At 38.5% G+C, this 18,938-nt stretch overlaps 1 protein-coding gene across 3 annotated transcripts in view; it reads right to left on the bottom strand.

Moving 5' to 3' along the window:
- LOC124555766 (dual serine/threonine and tyrosine protein kinase-like) overlaps positions 1–18,938 on the bottom strand; it is a 335,619-nt gene that overhangs the window by 210,048 nt on the left and 106,633 nt on the right. For all 3 annotated transcript variants that reach the window (XM_047129810.1, XM_047129811.1, XM_047129812.1), the window contains one exon: positions 8,953–9,172. In XM_047129810.1, coding sequence (XP_046985766.1) covers positions 8,953–9,172 — 220 coding nt within the window. The remainder of the gene's footprint in view (positions 1–8,952; positions 9,173–18,938) is intronic.

Genomic DNA, 18,938 nt, shown 5'->3' with positions numbered 1-18,938 from the left:
CGATTGCAATGGGCATATGTCACACCATCAAATGTCTTGTTTCACCAAGCTGACATGTACCTAATCGCCTGCAGCATATTATTTGCCTGTACTCATGTTTTTGATTTTGAAAGCAGTGGAGCATTTGCAGAGCTGGTGAGAAAGATTATTCATTTAATAACAAGAAATAATCAACAGCTCGTAGAAAAGGAATAAGATGCAGTGGATTGCCTGTAGTTTCACAGGTAACAAGGGTCAGTGTATTTTTGTTAGCACACGAGGTGTGATCAAAAAGTAATGGGAATTTTTTAATTTTGTAGACTTTATACATCCAAATTTCCTTTCTTTTTATCTTGTTGTTGCACATGTTCCTGATATATGTTTGAATTTTCAGCTGTTTTGAATATTTAGTTTATTCTTAACAATCAGAAAGGTTGTGTGTGTTTTTGGGTGCTTGGCAAATACTCACTTTCAAAAACGATGGATGAAAAAGATTTACATTAAATTTTGATTGAATATTGAATGAAGTGCAGCACCACATTCAAAATGTAGGCTGCAGTTTTTGGCAAATCTGCTATGAGTAAGACAACAGTTCACATGTGGTATAAGAGTTTGAAAGAGGATCTAAATGTTGTATTCAACAACACCCAACCTGGACACATTAACACTTCAATTACTGACAACAATGTGAAAGAAGTAAAGAAAATGGTTTTGGAAAATCAGCAAATCACCATCAGAGAGATTGCTAATGATGATGGCATATCCTTTGGCTTATGTCAAACAATTTTTTCAGATGTTTTGGGCATGAAATTTGTAGCAGCAAAGTTTGTTACAAAATTGTTGAATTTCAACCAAAAATGACGTCACAAAGACATCGCTCAAGAATTGCTGAATAAAGTCGGCAACGATACAGAACTTTTAAAGAAGATTATAACAGGTAATGAAATAGTTAAAACCAAGGCCCAGTTGTCCCAATGGAAATTGCCTGAAAGAGCCAAGACTGAAAAAATTCAAAAAGTTTGATCACATGCAAAAGGTCTTCTCATGGTTTTCTTTCATTACAATGGGATATTGAATCACGACTTCCTGCCTTGTCATCATATGGTCAATTAGGTATACAACATGGAAGTTAGGCATTGTTTGCATGAAGCAATCCAAAGACAATGAGCAGAATTGTGGCAAAACCACTCTTCGAAATTGCAACACAATAATGCTCCCACTCACTCCTCAATGGTTGTTCGTGATTTTTTTGGCAAATAACAAAACCGTTATGTTGCCTCAGCCACCGAATTTGCCGGACATGGCCCTCTACGACTTCTTTCTATCCCCAACGCTGAAGAGAAACATGAAAGGGCATCATTTTGCCACCACTGATAAGGTAAAAACAGAATTGTTGAAGGAGTTGAACACAACAACGAAACGCGAGTTACAGAAGTGCTTCCAAGATTGGAAAAAGCATTAGCATACGTGTATTACATCAGAGAGAGACTACTCTAAAGGGGACAAAGTTGACAATGATGAATAAAGATTCTTTAACAAAATAAAAAATTCCCGTTACTTTTGGATCACACCTAATATACGTAAGGGGCAGTTCCCTATTGTCATAAGCAATGGACCATGAAGAGAGATTTAATAGTGAGCTGTTATGACCACTTATTTGTCCTAACTGATAACAGTCACATGATAATTTACTGTCATTGTGCTTGTATGTATTATACAGCGATGTCATCCATTGAATTACATGTGTCCTCTGGCTCGCTGAGGTCCATGAAACAGTATGTGGCTCTCATAAACTGACAACTTTTGTACCAGTCTGCTCTGAGAAAGAGAAGGTAAATGCAGTTCCTCATGTTTTGGTAAACCACTGTAGCCCAAAGTGGTTGTCATCATCTTTTTGTTAAATAAAAATGGCAATGCCAGTGGGCAACGCAGTGAAACACTTCTACCCTTCTCGTTTTACCACAGGATCTATGGTTTACCCTGGCACTAAATGCTAAGGACTATTACTACTCGTTCTGCTGTCCGTTATTAAAATGACACATGTAGAACATTTCATTTGATTTCCTGAATAACAAATAATGCCCAATGATATATGAACATTAGTTTAGATCAACAAACAGCTAATACAGTTTGAGTACACGAGTATTGTTTTCTACCTTCTTTTCATTCATGCTTAAATGCCACGAACATTTTTATCACTAATAGGAACTACCCCATTATGATTTTGGCACTATGTTACATTATTAACACATCTTTTAAACACAAACCACACATTATGCTTTTACTAGAATGCTAGTCCGCAGAGCAGGGTGAAATACACTATGTGATCAAAAGTATCCAAATACCTAGCTGAAAATGACTTACAAGTTCGTGGCGCCCTCCATCAGTAATGCTGGAATTCAATATGGTGTTGCCCCATCCTTAGCCTTGATGACAGCTTCCACTTTCGCAAGCATAAATTCAATCAAGTGATGGAAGGTTTCTTGGAAAATGACAGCCCATCCTTTACGGCGTGCTGCACTGAGGAGAGGGATCGATGTCGGTCGGTGAGGCCTGGCACGGTGTCAGCATTCCAAAACATCTCAAAGGTGTTCTATAGGATTCAGGTCAGGACTCTGTGCAGGACAGTCCATTAGGGATGTTGTTGTTGTGTAACCACTCCGCCACAGTCCGTGCATTATGAACAGGTGCTCGATCATGTTGAAAGATGCAATTGCCATCCCCGAATTGCTCTTCAACAGTGGGAAGCAAGAAGGTGCTTAAAACATCAATGTAGGCCTGTGCTGTAATCGTGCCATGCAAAACAACAAGGGGTGCAAGGCCCCTCCATGAAAAACACAACCACACCATAACCACAACATAACACCAATGCCTCCGAATTTTACTGTTGGCACTACACACAATGGCAGATGATGTTCACCAGGCATTCGCCATACCCGCACCCTTCCATCGGATCACCACATTGCGTACCGTTGTTCGTCACTCCACACAACGTTTTCCCTCTGTTCAGTTGTCCAAATGTTTATGCTCCTTACACCAAGCAAGGCGTTGTCTGGCATTTACCGGCGTGATGTGTGGCTTACGACCAGCCACTTGACCATGAAATCCAAGTTTTCTCACCTCCCGCCGAACTGTTATACTACTTGCAGTGGATGCTGATGCAGTTTGGAATTCCTGAGTGATGGTCTGGATAGATGCCTGCCTATTACACATTACGACTCTTCAACTGTCAACACACTGTCAGTCAACAGACGAGGTTGGCCTGTACGCTTTTGTGCTGCATGTGTCCCTTCACGTTTCCACTTCACTATCACACTCGAAACAGTGGACCTAGGGATGTTAAGGAGTGTGGAAATCTGTGCACAGACATATGATGCGAGTGACACCCAATCACCTGACCACATTCAAAGTCTGTGAGTTCCGTGGATTATCCCATTCTGCTCTCTTATGTTGTCGAATGACTACTGAGGTCACTGTTATGGAGTACCTGGCAGTAGGTGGCAGCACAATGCACATAATATGAAAAACATATGCTTTTGAGCGTGTCTGGATACTTTTGGTCATATAGTGTATGTAGAACTTAAACGGAATTGTTGTTCATAAGAAGCAACAACATCACTCCACTAAATATACTTAGGTAGTCAACATTAGATTGAGTGCAGCATCACTAATGTCATTCAAAGCCGTTAGACAGCGTAACACCACCTCATTCACTGAGCACCCATACCATTCTGATCATGCAGTTATTAGTATCAGTACACCTAAGACAGAGCAAATCCAAAACAACAATAGGAGGTTCACCAACTGAGTGATGGGTAGAGTCTCTACGCATTTCCTCGAGTTTTGCAGTTTGGCAATAATGGAATTCCAAATAAGCTTCACGCCAATGGCTTCTTTAGGCTATCAGAATAATGATGTTGGAATTATCAAAGTATTGCTAAAACACTACTATCTTCAGCAGTACTCCTGTTTGGAGTGAGTACAACTCAGAAAGTGATGCTAATTTTACTATATAATGGAGGACAGGAAGTCTTTATAGAGGCCTGTGACCATGATTCATTTATACTCAACTATCTATCTGGATGGGACTTCATTTCTTCATATACGTAATGTATTTCCATCATCAGATCAAAAACATAAATGAAGAATCACTATAGTCTATCATGCCAAACAGCGCATAATCATAGCAAGTATATGTGCTCTTATAGTGCTAACAATGACAACTGTTAAAATGTAGCAGTGGTTAGTAGTGGTTGTTTGGCATCATGATCCAGTAACATATGGACAGTCTCTGTTAACTCTAGAACCATCTGCCCATCTGTGCCATCACATTACACCTTGGGAGTTCTCTATCAATATTATGCTAGCCTAGAGGCATCAGTCAGTCATACGAAGCCATCAGGGATTAAGTTAATAACACTTTTTGCCGATTGCAAGGCACTGCATAGAAAATCAGCACCACACCCAGCTTGGAGAATCAATTGTTATTTGTGGGTTCTCTCTGTCATAAGCACACTAAAACTTGAAAAACTCTTTAACATAACTGCTTTTTGCTTTTACTGACAAAATAGGAGCAGCAGTTATATTTGCAATTGTTACGAGTAGATGATACTTCTCATTCTTTCCATATTTATACACCAAATGACAGTTTTGCTAACAGATGACTTATTCTAGATATTACTGTCAGTGTTCTTAAGGAATACCTTTTTTAAATCTATTATGTTCAAAAGATGTCATGTCTACTCATGATGTTCACAGTATAAACAATGGAGATGCTCCAAAAAAGTGACTCACGTCTGATGAATGAGTTTTTCAGTTTTCAGTATGCGTAAGACAAATAATAATAATAATAATAATAATAATAATAATAATAATAATGGTGACATTTATTGATGTATGATGTTTAGTTTGTAGAAGGTGCATGTGAGTATTATTAGTAACTATACTCTAGTCCCAAAACCCAGTCAGAGAAATGGATATAAGACTCGTTAGCTTATATTTTCGGTGTTCTGGCACTCGGTAGCCATGTCTCCGAGATGCAAGATGGACTAACTTCAGAGCCTGCTCAAGAAACACAATGGCTGTTATTCTTTCTGCAGTAATATAACTGAAACTTGTTTGTCAACTCTGTCATTGAGTCACTTCCTGGATGACACTGAATTATCCTGCTAAATTCACTTGATATTTTCTTCTCACTGAATAATCTGAGTGATTTTCATTTGAGGTGTGGCATCACATTTCAATTTATAGTTTTGAGTCCAGGAAAGTTGTTCCATGCAAAAACTGCAACTAATCTTGTCTTTAACATTGTAATTTATCTCCCCTAGTCACCACTAGGGCAATACAGGAGAGACCAATGCCACAGCAGTTTACTAGCTCTGATGTAACATAGTTCAGCTGTAAAGTGAAGGCTACCTCTCTCAATGAAGGCCAGAATTTTATCTATTCTGTGATAGAGCTATAAGCAGTCAGATCACAAATCAATGATGAAACCGTAAGTCATCTTTCTCCTAAGTCTTATAGTTACTTTCAGTAGCCCATAGTGTAAGGGCAAAAAACTTAAGATACTGCACTCTTGCTAACGCCTTTTGCTGTCTCTGACAAAATAAATTTCGTTATTTTTGTGACTATCAATTTTATTTATAAGTTTTTATTCATGAATAATTTTTTATTTATAAATAATGAATCATTTATTAACTAGCTTTTTAATGCATCTACCCGAACTACCACATTTTCATACTATTTGAATATGACAAAGGACAGCACGTAAAAACATATCATTTTGAACTGCACAACTGCATAATATCTTAGTAATTTGTGTCAATTTAGGTATGCTTGTGTTACAGATACTTTTTGTTTACTAAAATATACTTTCATTGTAAGGATATCATGGTAAATTTTAATTCATTTATGTAAGTACAGCACATATTTTAACAGCAGTTCTTCTTTAATTTATTGAAAACAACAGTAAACATAAGAGAGAAACTAATCAACAACAATATATTCTCTAGCTTTATATAAAACAACTCGACAATGCTCAGATAGTTCACAAATTCCACGCCTTTAGAGACCTACTAGTTCAGAGTTAAAGATGCTTTCAAGCCAGAAATGAAATGCATTCTCATCCGGAAAGGAATTTTTTTGATGGTGGTTCAACAAGGAGGAAGTAAGGTAAACACCTGCAGGCACAAGGACAGGAAAATAATTGTCTGAGGGAAGACTTCATGAACAAACACATAGATAACTTATTCTGAGAAATTATTGTGCTGTAGCAGCACTTGATGCAGTTTTGTTGGTCATTTTCCTTACACTGTGACAGAGTGGCATCTCTGATATTGGCAGAAAATGGCAGCTGTGATGGACACTTCCGTGGAGAGCAGCTCATAGTGCACAACACACTTTTTTCCAACAGATGCAAAATATAATCTGTTCACACTGACCCATGCTCAAAAAGATGTCTTCTGTTAGGGCTGAGCTATTAATTTCTTCTTAAGAAGTTAACATACAGCCATCACAGTTCAACACCACTAACAATGTAGCATAGAAATGTCCCAACATGTTTCACATCATGGCTAGTTGTTGCATATGTGACCCACAAACCATGCAAGAAAACTAAATAAGAGGGACATGGATACTTGTTTTACTATCCGTGTCATGAGGATTACCACAGGAGGTGACAGTGATTCAGAAATCATGGGTCCTAGTTCTCCTACATTCATATTTTCCATGACACTGGCAGAGACCATAAGTGAAAACACTATTTTTAACAAAGTAAATTTCAGTGAAATGACAAACAAAATTTATAGCCCTTTAATGGTTCACAGCAGTGGTATACACTTAAGTGACTTACCCCCTCCCCATTCCTCTCCTACTGCGCATTTCACTTCCTTGTCTTCATATCAATCATCTCCTTTGGCTCCCAGCATATTCCACTGTCTTGTTAACTCACTCACCCCCCCCCCCCCTCCCCCCGCCCACCACTCCTTCACATGATTTTTTTTTTTTCCTCTCTCTCTTCAGTCTTCTGTCTCACTGTAATAGCTTTCTCCATTTAAATTTCACTTTCATCTTGCTCTTCTTGTTTTGATCTTAAATACTCTATGGCACAACACCAGAAAAGAATTGCAAAAATAAGAAACCACATTCATGTAGTAGCCCTATCAGTTACACGAGTTGGTCTTAATCTATTAAAATGTGATGATGATGATGATGATGATGATGATGATGATGATGATGATAGTAACAACAAATAGAAACAGCATAAAGCATGATGAGGCAATAATGATAGGAATTTCATTACAATGCATAGTTAAAATGCAACAAGATTCCATGCTCTGTGAGCTGGAACATTAAAAAGTCTATTTCGTGTTACTTTACTGTCATCGTCGTCTTGGTCTTCTGGAAAGACTGGTTTGATGCAGCTCTCCCTGTAAGTCTATCCTTGCCAGCCTCTTCAACTCTGCATAACTACAGCATCCTACATCAATTTACACACACACACACACACACACACACACACACACACACACACACACACACACACACTTCCTCTTCCACTACCAAACTGGCAATTTCTTGATGCCTCAGGTCATCTCCTTCCAACCAATCACTTCTTTTGTCATGTTGTACCACAAGTTTCTTTTTCTTCCAATTCAATTCAGTACCTCTTCATCTGTTATTCCATCTACCCATCTAATCTTCAGCATTCTTCTAGAGCATCTCATTTCTATTCTCTTCTTGTCTGAACTGCTTATTGTCCGTGTTTCACTACTGTACAGGGCTACACTCAAGACAAATACTGTTAGAAAAGACTTTCTAACACTTCAATTGATATTACATCTTAACAAATTCCGCAACTTCAAAAATACTTTTCTTCCTATTGTTAGTCTGCATTTTATATACTCTCTACTTCGGTCATTATCTATTATTTTGTTGCTCAAATAGCAAAACTCATCTACTACTTTTAGTCTCATTTCTTAATCTAATTCCCTCAGCATCACCTGATTTAATTCAATTATGTTCCATTTCCCTTGGTTTACTTCTACTGATTTAATCTTGTAATCTCTCTTGAAGACATTATCCATTCTGTTCCATTGCACACTGACAGAATTTCGATGTCATTGGCAAATCTCGAAGTTTTATTTCTTCTACAAGAACTTTAAATCCGTTTACAAATTCCTCCTTGGTTTCCTTCACAGCTTGTTCAATGTACAGATTGAGTAACATTGGGCATAGACTGCAAGCTTGTCACACTTCCTTCTCAGCTACTGCTTCCCTTTCACATTCAACTCTTGTAACTGCAGTCTGGTTTCTGTACAATTTGTAAATAACCTTTTGTTACCTGCAGTTTATCCCTGCTACCTTCAAAATTTCTAAGAGTGTAGTCTGCTCAACACTGTTAAAAGCTTTCTCTAAATCTACAAATGTTATAAATGTAGGTTTGCCTTCTACAACCTATTTTCTAGGGTAAGTTGTAGGGTCAGTATTGTCTCATGTTTTCCCCACATTTCTCCAGAATTCAAACTTATGTTCCACAAGGTTGGCTTTGACCAGTTTTTCCAGTCTTCTGTAAATAATTCTGTCAATATTTTCCAACAACGACCATCAAACTGATGGTATGCTAGCATTCACACATCAGCACCTGTCTTCCTTGGGACTGGAATTATTACCTCAATCCTGAAGTTTACGGATATTTTGCCTGTCTCTTACATCTTGCAAAACATGTGGAATAATTTTATCATGACTGACTCTCTAAAGGATCTCAATAATTTGAGGGAATGTCATTTACTTCAGGGGCATCATTTTGACTTTGATCCTTCATTGCTCTATAAAATTATTCTTGCAGTTTCATATCTCCTGCAATTTCGTATCCCCCATCTCATTTTTATCTACTTCCTCATGTGATTAAAAATATTATACATTACCAAGTTTTCAATAAAATGATATTCAAAAAATTTAATATAAAAAACTCACCAATAAGTGATAACTGATGAAACACAACTAAAATCCTGTTTTCCATAGCATCTTCACAAGAGTGACCTATACTACGTGCAGCTGCCTCAAGCATTTTACCAACAGGTGATGACGTGTATGTGCTGCACAAGTTTTCAGGTGTTCTGACTTGTGATGTAATAACAAAGCAGAACACTTTCTCACCAAATATTTCCTTCATTTTCTGTAATTCACGAACATGCTGAAACAAAACGAACAATGTTATTTAGAATAGTGCATGATGATCTGGTAGGTAGGTAGGTAGGTAGGTAGGTAGGTATGTATGTATGTATGTATGTATGTATGTGGGTTAGAGGTGAACATCCTGTAAATGTTGAGGTGGTCATAGAGAGAGCACAGGCCTATGCCTACAGTGATTTATGGTAATTTTCTAATCTGAATCAGTATGTTTAGAGGGGAATTTAAACACTCAGTCCTCTCACATACATGGGTAAGTGCACCATGTCATCTCAGGCATACAATAACTGCATGGAAAATGGTTTTTTTTCCCTAGAACAACAAAGGAAATTAAAAATAATGGCCAAATAATTTACACATTTCAGCAGGCCATGAAGAATCGAGTGTACCATGGCGGCAGGAAAATATGTAATAATGAAATGTCTGGCAATGTAGAAACACACACAGTTCATTCCATGTTAAGTCATCCATGCCATCTCACCCATCATCTAATATTTAGTTGAAACTTGCCTTATTTGTCCTCCCTATTGCGATAAGTAACCATATCAAATTTTAACATTTCATCTCTCTCTGGTTTAGGTTAGTGGCACATAAAATAATAATATTCCATCTTCAGCCACAATACCACCAAGAAATGAAAAAAATTTATACATAAATTTTATTACTTTGTTTTTCAAAAAACACGGTTCACCCTTACCTCAAATATCACATAAAAGGGAAAGGGATAATCCGTTTTGTTGTTCTTCAAATCAGTCCTCAAAACATGGAATATTGATGAGATAATAAATGTAATGAATATTTTGTTCCTTTGGTATTTTTTGCTTTTGAAGTGAAGAGAACCCAATGAAGGAAAAAAAAACATTAGTTTCTCGATATTAATTTTCAAAATGCAAATAAATTTCATGCATAATTGCATGAATCTTTTTCTTTTATTTCACACTGCTTTCTCCTTATGCTTCCAACATCTTTTTTACCGGGCAAATTTCTAGACTGTTCATCACTATGGTGAAAGTTTGTTACTAAATCAATTGCTTTGGTTTTCAGTTCCCCGTTTCCAGGTTTGGTTCAGCTAACAATCCTTTATTTTAAAAATATTATGTTCTTACTGTGCTGAATATTTAGAATCTTTGAAAATATTTCAAATTTTTCATTAAGATAAGTTTAGTATCATATGGTTAGTCAGCAACTGATTTTGTTTCTTCTTAAACTGTTCCTTATTTTATCAACCATGAAGTCCATATCGCACCACAAGATGTAGCTTGTAAATATTCTAATTTGTGATGATTTGGGACTATGACTGAGCTAAATACAACAGCACATGATGTAGCTGTAAAATTTTTGCATCCTTGAGGACCTTAGCTGACAATCCATTGGCCCAAATAAGAGGATACTTGCACAGTTCCCATTCCTCACATGCTAGCTATTGTTGAACAGCCTAAAACATCGAACTATAAGAGCTTACCAGTTTTCAAAGGAATGTAGGTGCTCTATTCAGAAAAAAATGTTTCTTTTATAAAATTATGTCTACTGTACATAGTTCTGTCTAAAAAATTGAATTAACTTGTCTCTTTTCTATAAAAAAAAAACCTGGCGACTGAGCCTGTTTCTTTTATAAGTTTAATCGTTTAACATCTTTGCTAGGTCAAAAGCATATTATTAGGAACCCCTGAAATTTCAATGGTTTACTTTAGATTCACAAGCAAAAAACTAAATTTTATTATTTATTGCAAAAACAACAGCTAAAAGAACAAAATATCCACTAATTTTATTTTTTCAAGTAATATCTCATGCTTTGAGGATCATTTTTGCAAAATAAAATACAAAAATTTATGTATACATTTTTCTTGTCTTGATACTTTTCTTAAAGGCATCAGATATTGTTCTACAGTCCTTATAGTATAGAGTATTCAACCTCCGAATTTTCCTTTGTTTTGAAGATAAATAATAAAAAACTCATTTTCAAAATGTTAACATGTGTCATTTTTCATCATCAAAATGTTGAAATCGATGAACAGTGGAAACATTTAGTGATAAAATGTTAAAATTTTGTACTGCTACTTATTTCAATAGGTAGACCAAATAAGTCAAGTTTCATTCAAATCTAAGATAGTGAGAGAAAAAATGCTTTTCTCCTCGGTGAACTGACAGAGCAACATAAACAAAAGTAAGAAAGTGTGCCAAAGAGAGGTAAATAAATGTGACGAAGTGGAAAAATTTATGTGCATCCATAAAAGACAACAAAGAAACACTGTCGTAAGCACAGCTACTTGTCGATGGCTTAGGCTAAAAGACACACACACACACACACACACACACACACACACACACACACTCTTGTGCTGGCCACACCTTGCAGTTTATCAGCCCACCATATAGTCCACCTAGCAGCCCTCTTACACCGACTAGGACAGTTACTGTCGAGTCTTAATCCTTTGTGAAACTCACAATATGACTGAAGTGTACATCATATGCTTATCAATAAACCATTTTTCTCTGTCCCCTTGGCAATCCATTCATTCCACATGCACCGTACCACTAGCAAAGGTGGTGATAAGGTTGAAGTCTGCCACTCTCGCCTGCCATCTGGTTGCTGCCATGTTCCAGCTATCTGATGCTTCTTCTGCAGCCCCACACCTTGTGGCCATGTACAGTCCTCTTCCCGAGGATGGTTATGCCCAAACACCAGTTGACCACAAGGCTACAGTCCCACTTCTGCCACACTGGCCCTCATCTGCTGCCAATCCGCCACCCCCTTCTGACCGCGAACCCAATACTGCAGCCATCGCTTTCACCTTTACCTGAGAGACTGCAGCTGTGGCGTAACTCCCTCTCGAGGGTGGTGCGCCATGGCAGGCTGGTGATGGGGTCCCACATTTGTAACATTCCATTTTTAGGTAATTTGGACAGAACTACTTCTGCTCCCAGGTAGGCAGTGCAACTCAGAGTGCTTTTTCCAGGGTCAACCCACTCCCACCAATACTGCTGCAGCTTCCCACTTCTGGTACAAGATCCTTCAATTCACTATTTCCTGTGCTTGAAACTGCACTTCCTCACATGTACCTGTCAACTCCCATCATCGAGCTTTCATTTCCGATGCTACCATATCCAACATTCCATTCCAACACAGACATGTGATCTCAGCAGTTGGGCCTTTCCCTTTATGATGTCCCACCCGTGCTTATTCCTTTCTTGCCATTTTCAGTGCACATCCGCACACTCCACCATCGAGAGTGTCGATACTGACGTGCCGGGACACCTTGCTGGTGCTGCCACATTGTCACACTCCCTTTTATATCTGCTTTCACACCCCTGTGCAGACTTCGGGCATCACTTAGTGCACTGTGAGATGCCTTCTCACTCCTCCACAGTAACTGCCAGTCCTTCATTTTTCTTCACGCCGTCACATACCACAGTACTCTAGCCCCACAAGCCTGCCGTCTACCTTTCAGGCACCAAATATTTCTTCCAATTGCCACTAAAAGGGCTTTCGCATGCAATTCCATCCTTTGGACACATTGTTTCTTCTTCCACATTTACACCCCAAGGCACAAACATTTCCTTACATTTCCTTCCATTCTCTTCACAGGTGTTTTTGCACACCTGGCCACCCTCCAGGCAAACTGTCTTCCAATTTCTGTCTGCACTTCTGTATGCACTCCAGCCACACCCTTATGTGCATGCACATCCTTAAGAGTGTGTGTGTGTGTGTGTGTGTGTGTGTGTGTGTGTGTGTGTGTGTGTGTGTGTGTGTGTGTGTACTCTTCCGTTCCACATTGCTCTTCCTCTACACTAGTATCACTCTCCTTACTATGCAGTACTTCACATGCCTCTCTACCATGAGGGGGCAATATTATTATGTGGCTCTCCTGTACAGGTCCCACTCCTGTCCATGCAGTTCAGCTACCACAGGCTGCTCTACGGTCGTGCCTATCATGTTCCACATTCCTGCTTCTAGGCTCCTGCACTACCACCTTCCCAGGCCCCTTCTACGAAGGAGGCCTCTTCCACTATTCAATTTCCACTTTCGCTGGCTCTACATCGTTCGATACTGCTCTGACGAACTATCCTGCACGTGTTGTTCTGTTCATTCAAGCCGCAGAAATTTTCAACCCTCATCCACTCCACCGTTTGCAGCCATATTTGGATCGTCCAAACCTCAATGGACACAGCCACACAACCTCTGGTCCCATATTCCAGGGACAAGATCGCAGAAACCAAGAGCTCTCTCTCTCTCCAAGGGAGGAAAGGGATGCCAAATCCTCAGCCAACACCAAGACAGCTTTAACATCTCTCTTCCCTATGGCAGAAGAGGATGTAGGATCTTCAGCTACCAGCAAGATGGCATTGCCATCTCTCCATAAGGAAGAAATGATGTCATATACGCGGCCGCTCATCAACTGCTTAGAGCCTTAGACTACACGACACACAGTCACACCCAGTGGGTGACCGAGCTTCAGGCATTCTCTGCCATAATCAGCACAAGTTCCTGCAAGTCAAACACCAATCAGGACTCACCTCACATGTTAATGAACTTTCCGACCACCAAAAAGGCCGAGTTTTTGACCACAGTATCTCTGGTAGCAGCCACAGGATGCGCCTGGTGCACTGCCAGCAGAGCATGCATCCACAACTGTGGCACTGCAATCATGAGTACTATTTCACCTCCATGATGTAACGTGCCTGCAAGCAGGCTGCACTGTATCCATGTGCTGTGACACTATTTGTGCCAATGGATCAGAAGCCCACATCAAGAGTGCAGTCTGGCCTTACACTGACCGCACCAGTGGTTCCACAATCAGAGTCACTCCATGAAGTGTTCATCCTCTTAGCCACACTCATACTCCAAGCCCTAGTGCCAGCCACATCCAGCAGCACATCAGTCAGAGCATGAACACAGCCCACCACACCATCCATCCAGCAGCACCCACACACTGACTCTGACCAAGATCATGTATATTCAACTATAATAGGACTGTGAAGTGTACATAATTATATTATCAATAAACCATCATTCTATGTCCACCTGTGACCCTGTTCATTCCAGGGATAGAAATGTTAGATATAAGCTGTTATACACTAGCATCATTTTTGTGTAGAGTGAACATGGAAAATGGAGGAGTTTTGACAAGCAGTTTCTGCATACATTAGAACCTAGTCGCACATGCTTATTAGTTGTTACTGCAGAATACTTCTCCTGCAATTTTAACAGTCTACAGATCCCCTCTAGGGAACTTTCAACTATTTATCAGAAATCTAGATGCATTACTGAGGTACCTGACAGACAAGAAAAAACAGTTGGTAGTTTGTGGAGGTTTCAATGAATATTTCTTGAAAGTTATGGACAGGAAAAATGAACCAGAATCACTATTTGGGTGTTTCAATCTAATTTCAGGGGCTAATTTTCCAACTTCTGTGCAACAAGACAGTAGGGGCCATTGTGTGACAAGATAGTAGGACCCTGATAAAATTTTTATAGACAGTGTTCAGGTTCAAACAATGTGTACCCGATTGTTAATGGACTATCTGATCATGATGCACAATTAATGGAAATAAAAAAATACACCTTACACTCCTGAGGCAGATTCATACAGAGCAGTGGAGCTTATGAATGAGAACAGGATACAATGGTTTAAGAGTAAGTTAAAAGAGGTGGTATGGGGTGACATATATACAGAAAGTGATTATAATGTCAAATTCAATTTTTCCATAGCAAAACTGTTTCAATATTTGAAAGTAGCTTTACTAAGAAGTTATCCAGAAAATCCATTAAAAAGTAAACCATGGATAACTAAGGGAATTAAAAGCTTATGTACGAGTAAGAGGGAAATTTGTATACAGGTCATGATAAGACAAGATCCAACATTTCACAGATACTACAAAAAATACTGTAATATTTTAAGAAAAGTCATTCAAATGTCAAAATGTATGCACATCCCCATATAAATTAATAATGCAGATAATAAGATTAAAACTACATGGAATATTGCCAATGGGGGACAGGTCAGCCAGTCAGTGACCAAGATATCATAATAATTAAACTAAATGATGATGTGACCAATAATTTACAAGCTGCATATACTTTTAACTGTCATTTTCTAAATCTAGTAGGAAAAGTAAGATTAAATGGTTCAGTTAAAGTGGCAAAAGAATATATGAAAAATATCATTCCACAAAACTTTAAGCAACTAAAAGTAGTACCAACATCCTTCACTGAAATTAACAGAATTATAAACATCCTAAAAAACAAATGCTCACATGGTGTTGATAGAATTTCAAACCGAATTCCAAGTTGTTTTAACTTAATACGCAATGTCTTTAGTTGTATATGTAATCCATTACTCGCAAAGGAAATTTCTCCCGACAGGTTAAAATACACAATTGATATGCATCTTTAAATGAAATGAGACAAGAAAGACTTAAATAATTACTGTCCAATTTCCTTTCTGACATCTTTATCCAAAATATTTGAAAAATATTGTAATCAAGAGTAGTCTCACTTACAATTTATTGGGATGGTGCATAAGTTGACACTGTTGTTTTTCCACAAGTTTGATAAAAACAACAGATACACACAACAGAGGCTTTAGTTATCAATTATATGTTCTCCTTCACTATTTACAACAGTCACTGGGGTAACTTTTCAATTCCACAATTGTAGAAATCATGTCGTTTTGAGGCAAAGAACTCATCAAGCCATTTTCAAAGGGCATTTTCATCTGGAGAGGAAGTTCATTGAAAGTTTTTCAATAGAGAGCAGAAAAGGTGAAAATATGAGGGTGCAAGATCAGGTCAATATGGTGAGCACAGAGTGACTTCCCAACACAGCTTCTGTATAGCAATTTTTTGTCAGTCTAGCAAAACGCAGCTGAGCATTATCACAGAGCAGAATTCACTCCATGCAGTCTTCCTATTCGTCATTGTTGGATTGCTGCAAAACATCCCAGCTGTTGACAATAAATGTCAGCAGTGATGGTTATGCCTCGGGGAAGCAATTCGTAGTACACCAAACCACTGCTGTTCCAACACATGCATAACATTATATTTGTGGATGCACACAGGACTTTGTGCAGGGAATTGTTGCTTTGTTTGGGCTCAACCACAACTCCTTTCTTTTCCTCATGTTAGCCTAAAGACATTGTTTTTTGCCATCATTAACGATACAGGATAGGAATGGTCAGTGCTGCTCACAAGCCAACTGACGACGAGCAAGCAGAGATGCACACATGGCCATACACTGATTTTTGTGATTTTGGCTTATATTGAACTTTCCTCATTGCATGCAAATGTCACACAATAGTGGAATGATCAAAGTTTATCACATTTGTCAGTTCTCGAGTACACTGACACACACATTGTGGATTAATGTGTTCAAACGATCTTCTTCAAATCCCGAAGGTCTTCCTGAACGTGGAAAGTCACTAATGTCAAAACAATCCTCCTTAAAATGAGAGAACCATTTTCTTTCTGTGGTCTGTCCATGGCATTATCCCCATACATGGTACAAATGTTTCTCACTGCCTCCACTGCTGTGACCCCTCTACTGAACTCAGAAAGAAGAATCTGTTGGAAATGTTCTGATTTCTCCACTTGGCACTCCATTTTCTAGCATCCACAGCTGTGCTCACTACATCCAGATGTCAAAATGACAATATGTAAGCTCAAATAGCAACAGCAAACTACAAATAAAAAATGAACAATCAATAAATAAACCCACAGCAACAGGAATATCAACATGCAAAACAAAAATGTTATGAACTTATGCACCAACTGCATCACTGTTTGTATTCCAAATGGGTAGTTCAACTGTGAATGCTGTTCATTGCCATTTCCAAGGTGTTTGTGTAGATCTTTCATGGAACTGATGGCTTATACACAACTGGCTTAAATCATACTGTACAAACAGAATGTAAAAAGTTGTACTGAATAATTCAGACAATGTTGGAAAGGTAGAAAATTTTAGTGATGGAAGAAATTTGAAAGGGAGTCACACAGTGTTCAATTTTGGATCCACTCTTGATATACCTCTTGCTGGATCGCACAAGGCACACCGCCTGCGAATTTTTTTTTTTATCCCATCTATCACTGCAAATCTTTGTCCTTTCAACAAGGTTTTAAACTTTGGAAATAAAAAAATGCCACAGGGATCAGGTCTAGATGGTATGGAAGACGAGGCAGCACAGTGATTTTGTTTTTTGTGCAATAGTCACACACCAACAGAGATGAATGTGCAGGTGTGTTATCATAATGCAAGAGCCATAAATTGTCTCACCACAATTCAGGCCGTTTCCTTCTCACATTTTCTTGCAAGTGCTGCAACAGGTCCTGATAGTACCAATGATTAACAATTTGTCCCTGTGGCATGAATTCTTGATGAACTAATTCCTCCAAACTCAAAGGAAAGTATCAGCACAGTTTTGGCATTTGACCTGACCTGAGGAGCTTTTTTTCTCTTGGAGAACCTTCCCGGCCCATTGTGAAGATTGAACCTTGGTCTCAATGTCATAACCACAGACCCACATCTCATCAACAGTTATGAGTCTCTTAAGAAACATCTCATTCTCATTTGCATGATCCAAAAGCTCTTCACAGATTATGAGGTGAAAGTTTTTCTGGTCTTGACTCAAGGACCATGGGACGAACTTGGTGGCGACATGATGCATTCCAAGATGCTGCATCAGGATTTCATGACACGATCCAACTGAAATATAACATTCTTCTGAAATCTCTCAAACAAGTAGTCTGATTGGCACACACAATTTTGTTGACATTCCTGACATAAGTGTCATTGGTAGATGTCGAAGGGAGTCCTGAACGAGGCTCATCCTTAACTTCTGTCGGGCCATTTTTAAGCCGTGTGAATCAGTCTCAACGCCGAGTACAGCTTAAGCACTCATCACTGTAGGCTTTCTGCATATTTGGTGTGTCTCTGTAAGGGTTTTCTTGAGTTTCACGCAAAATTTAATGCAGACACATTGCTCCTCTAACTCTGCCATCTCGAAATTCACAAACTGTGTGACACAAAGTTCTTCTTGATACAGCACTGAACAATGACTAACAGACATACAACAATGAAACTTCCAGCAGTTACACATTAAACACATGTGTGTGCAGGGATGCCAACCACATTATACTCCAACACACCACTGGCTGGAAATTAAGAATGTCCTGGAAGTTTTTGAACAGACCTTGTCTAGTTGCTAGTCTTGGAAACAAACAAATCAACATCTTGGAATATTTTGCATATTTCCACTCAGTAACGTCCTTTGGAGTATTTTTCTGTGTTATCTCATTACCAAAAATGAAGTACTGATTGTACAAAAGTGAAAATTAAGAATAATACATTATGTTTGCCTGTGGTTGTCATGTAGGTATATCTTCAAAGAGTTGGCCATTTTAACTGCAATATCACAATACATATATTTGCTAATTAAATTCACCATAAATAATTCATCACAATTTGAGGAAAACAGTGATGTCCATACGTACAACACGAGAGGAAAAAATGACCTTTGCCACCCATTATTAAAAGTGTCAGTGGCTCACAAGGGAGCTCAATACACAGTACCAAAAATTTTGATCATTTACCAGTACCATAAAATGTCTGGCAGGTAGCAAAGCAAGTATTAAATCTAACCTAAAATCATTTTTCCTGGACGACACTTCCTATTCCATAGACAAATTTCTATTTAAAGAATGGGAGCCTGTAAAAAAATTTAAAAAACCTAGTTTTAAATGTAGCATGGTGAGTAGGACTAAAAAATAATATTGTC

Source organism: Schistocerca americana, chromosome X (genome assembly GCF_021461395.2).
Source record: "Schistocerca americana isolate TAMUIC-IGC-003095 chromosome X, iqSchAmer2.1, whole genome shotgun sequence".
Lineage (NCBI taxonomy): Eukaryota > Metazoa > Arthropoda > Insecta > Orthoptera > Acrididae > Schistocerca > Schistocerca americana.
Note: the sequence above shows the minus strand (reverse complement) of the source record. Positions and strands in the feature narration are given on the sequence as shown.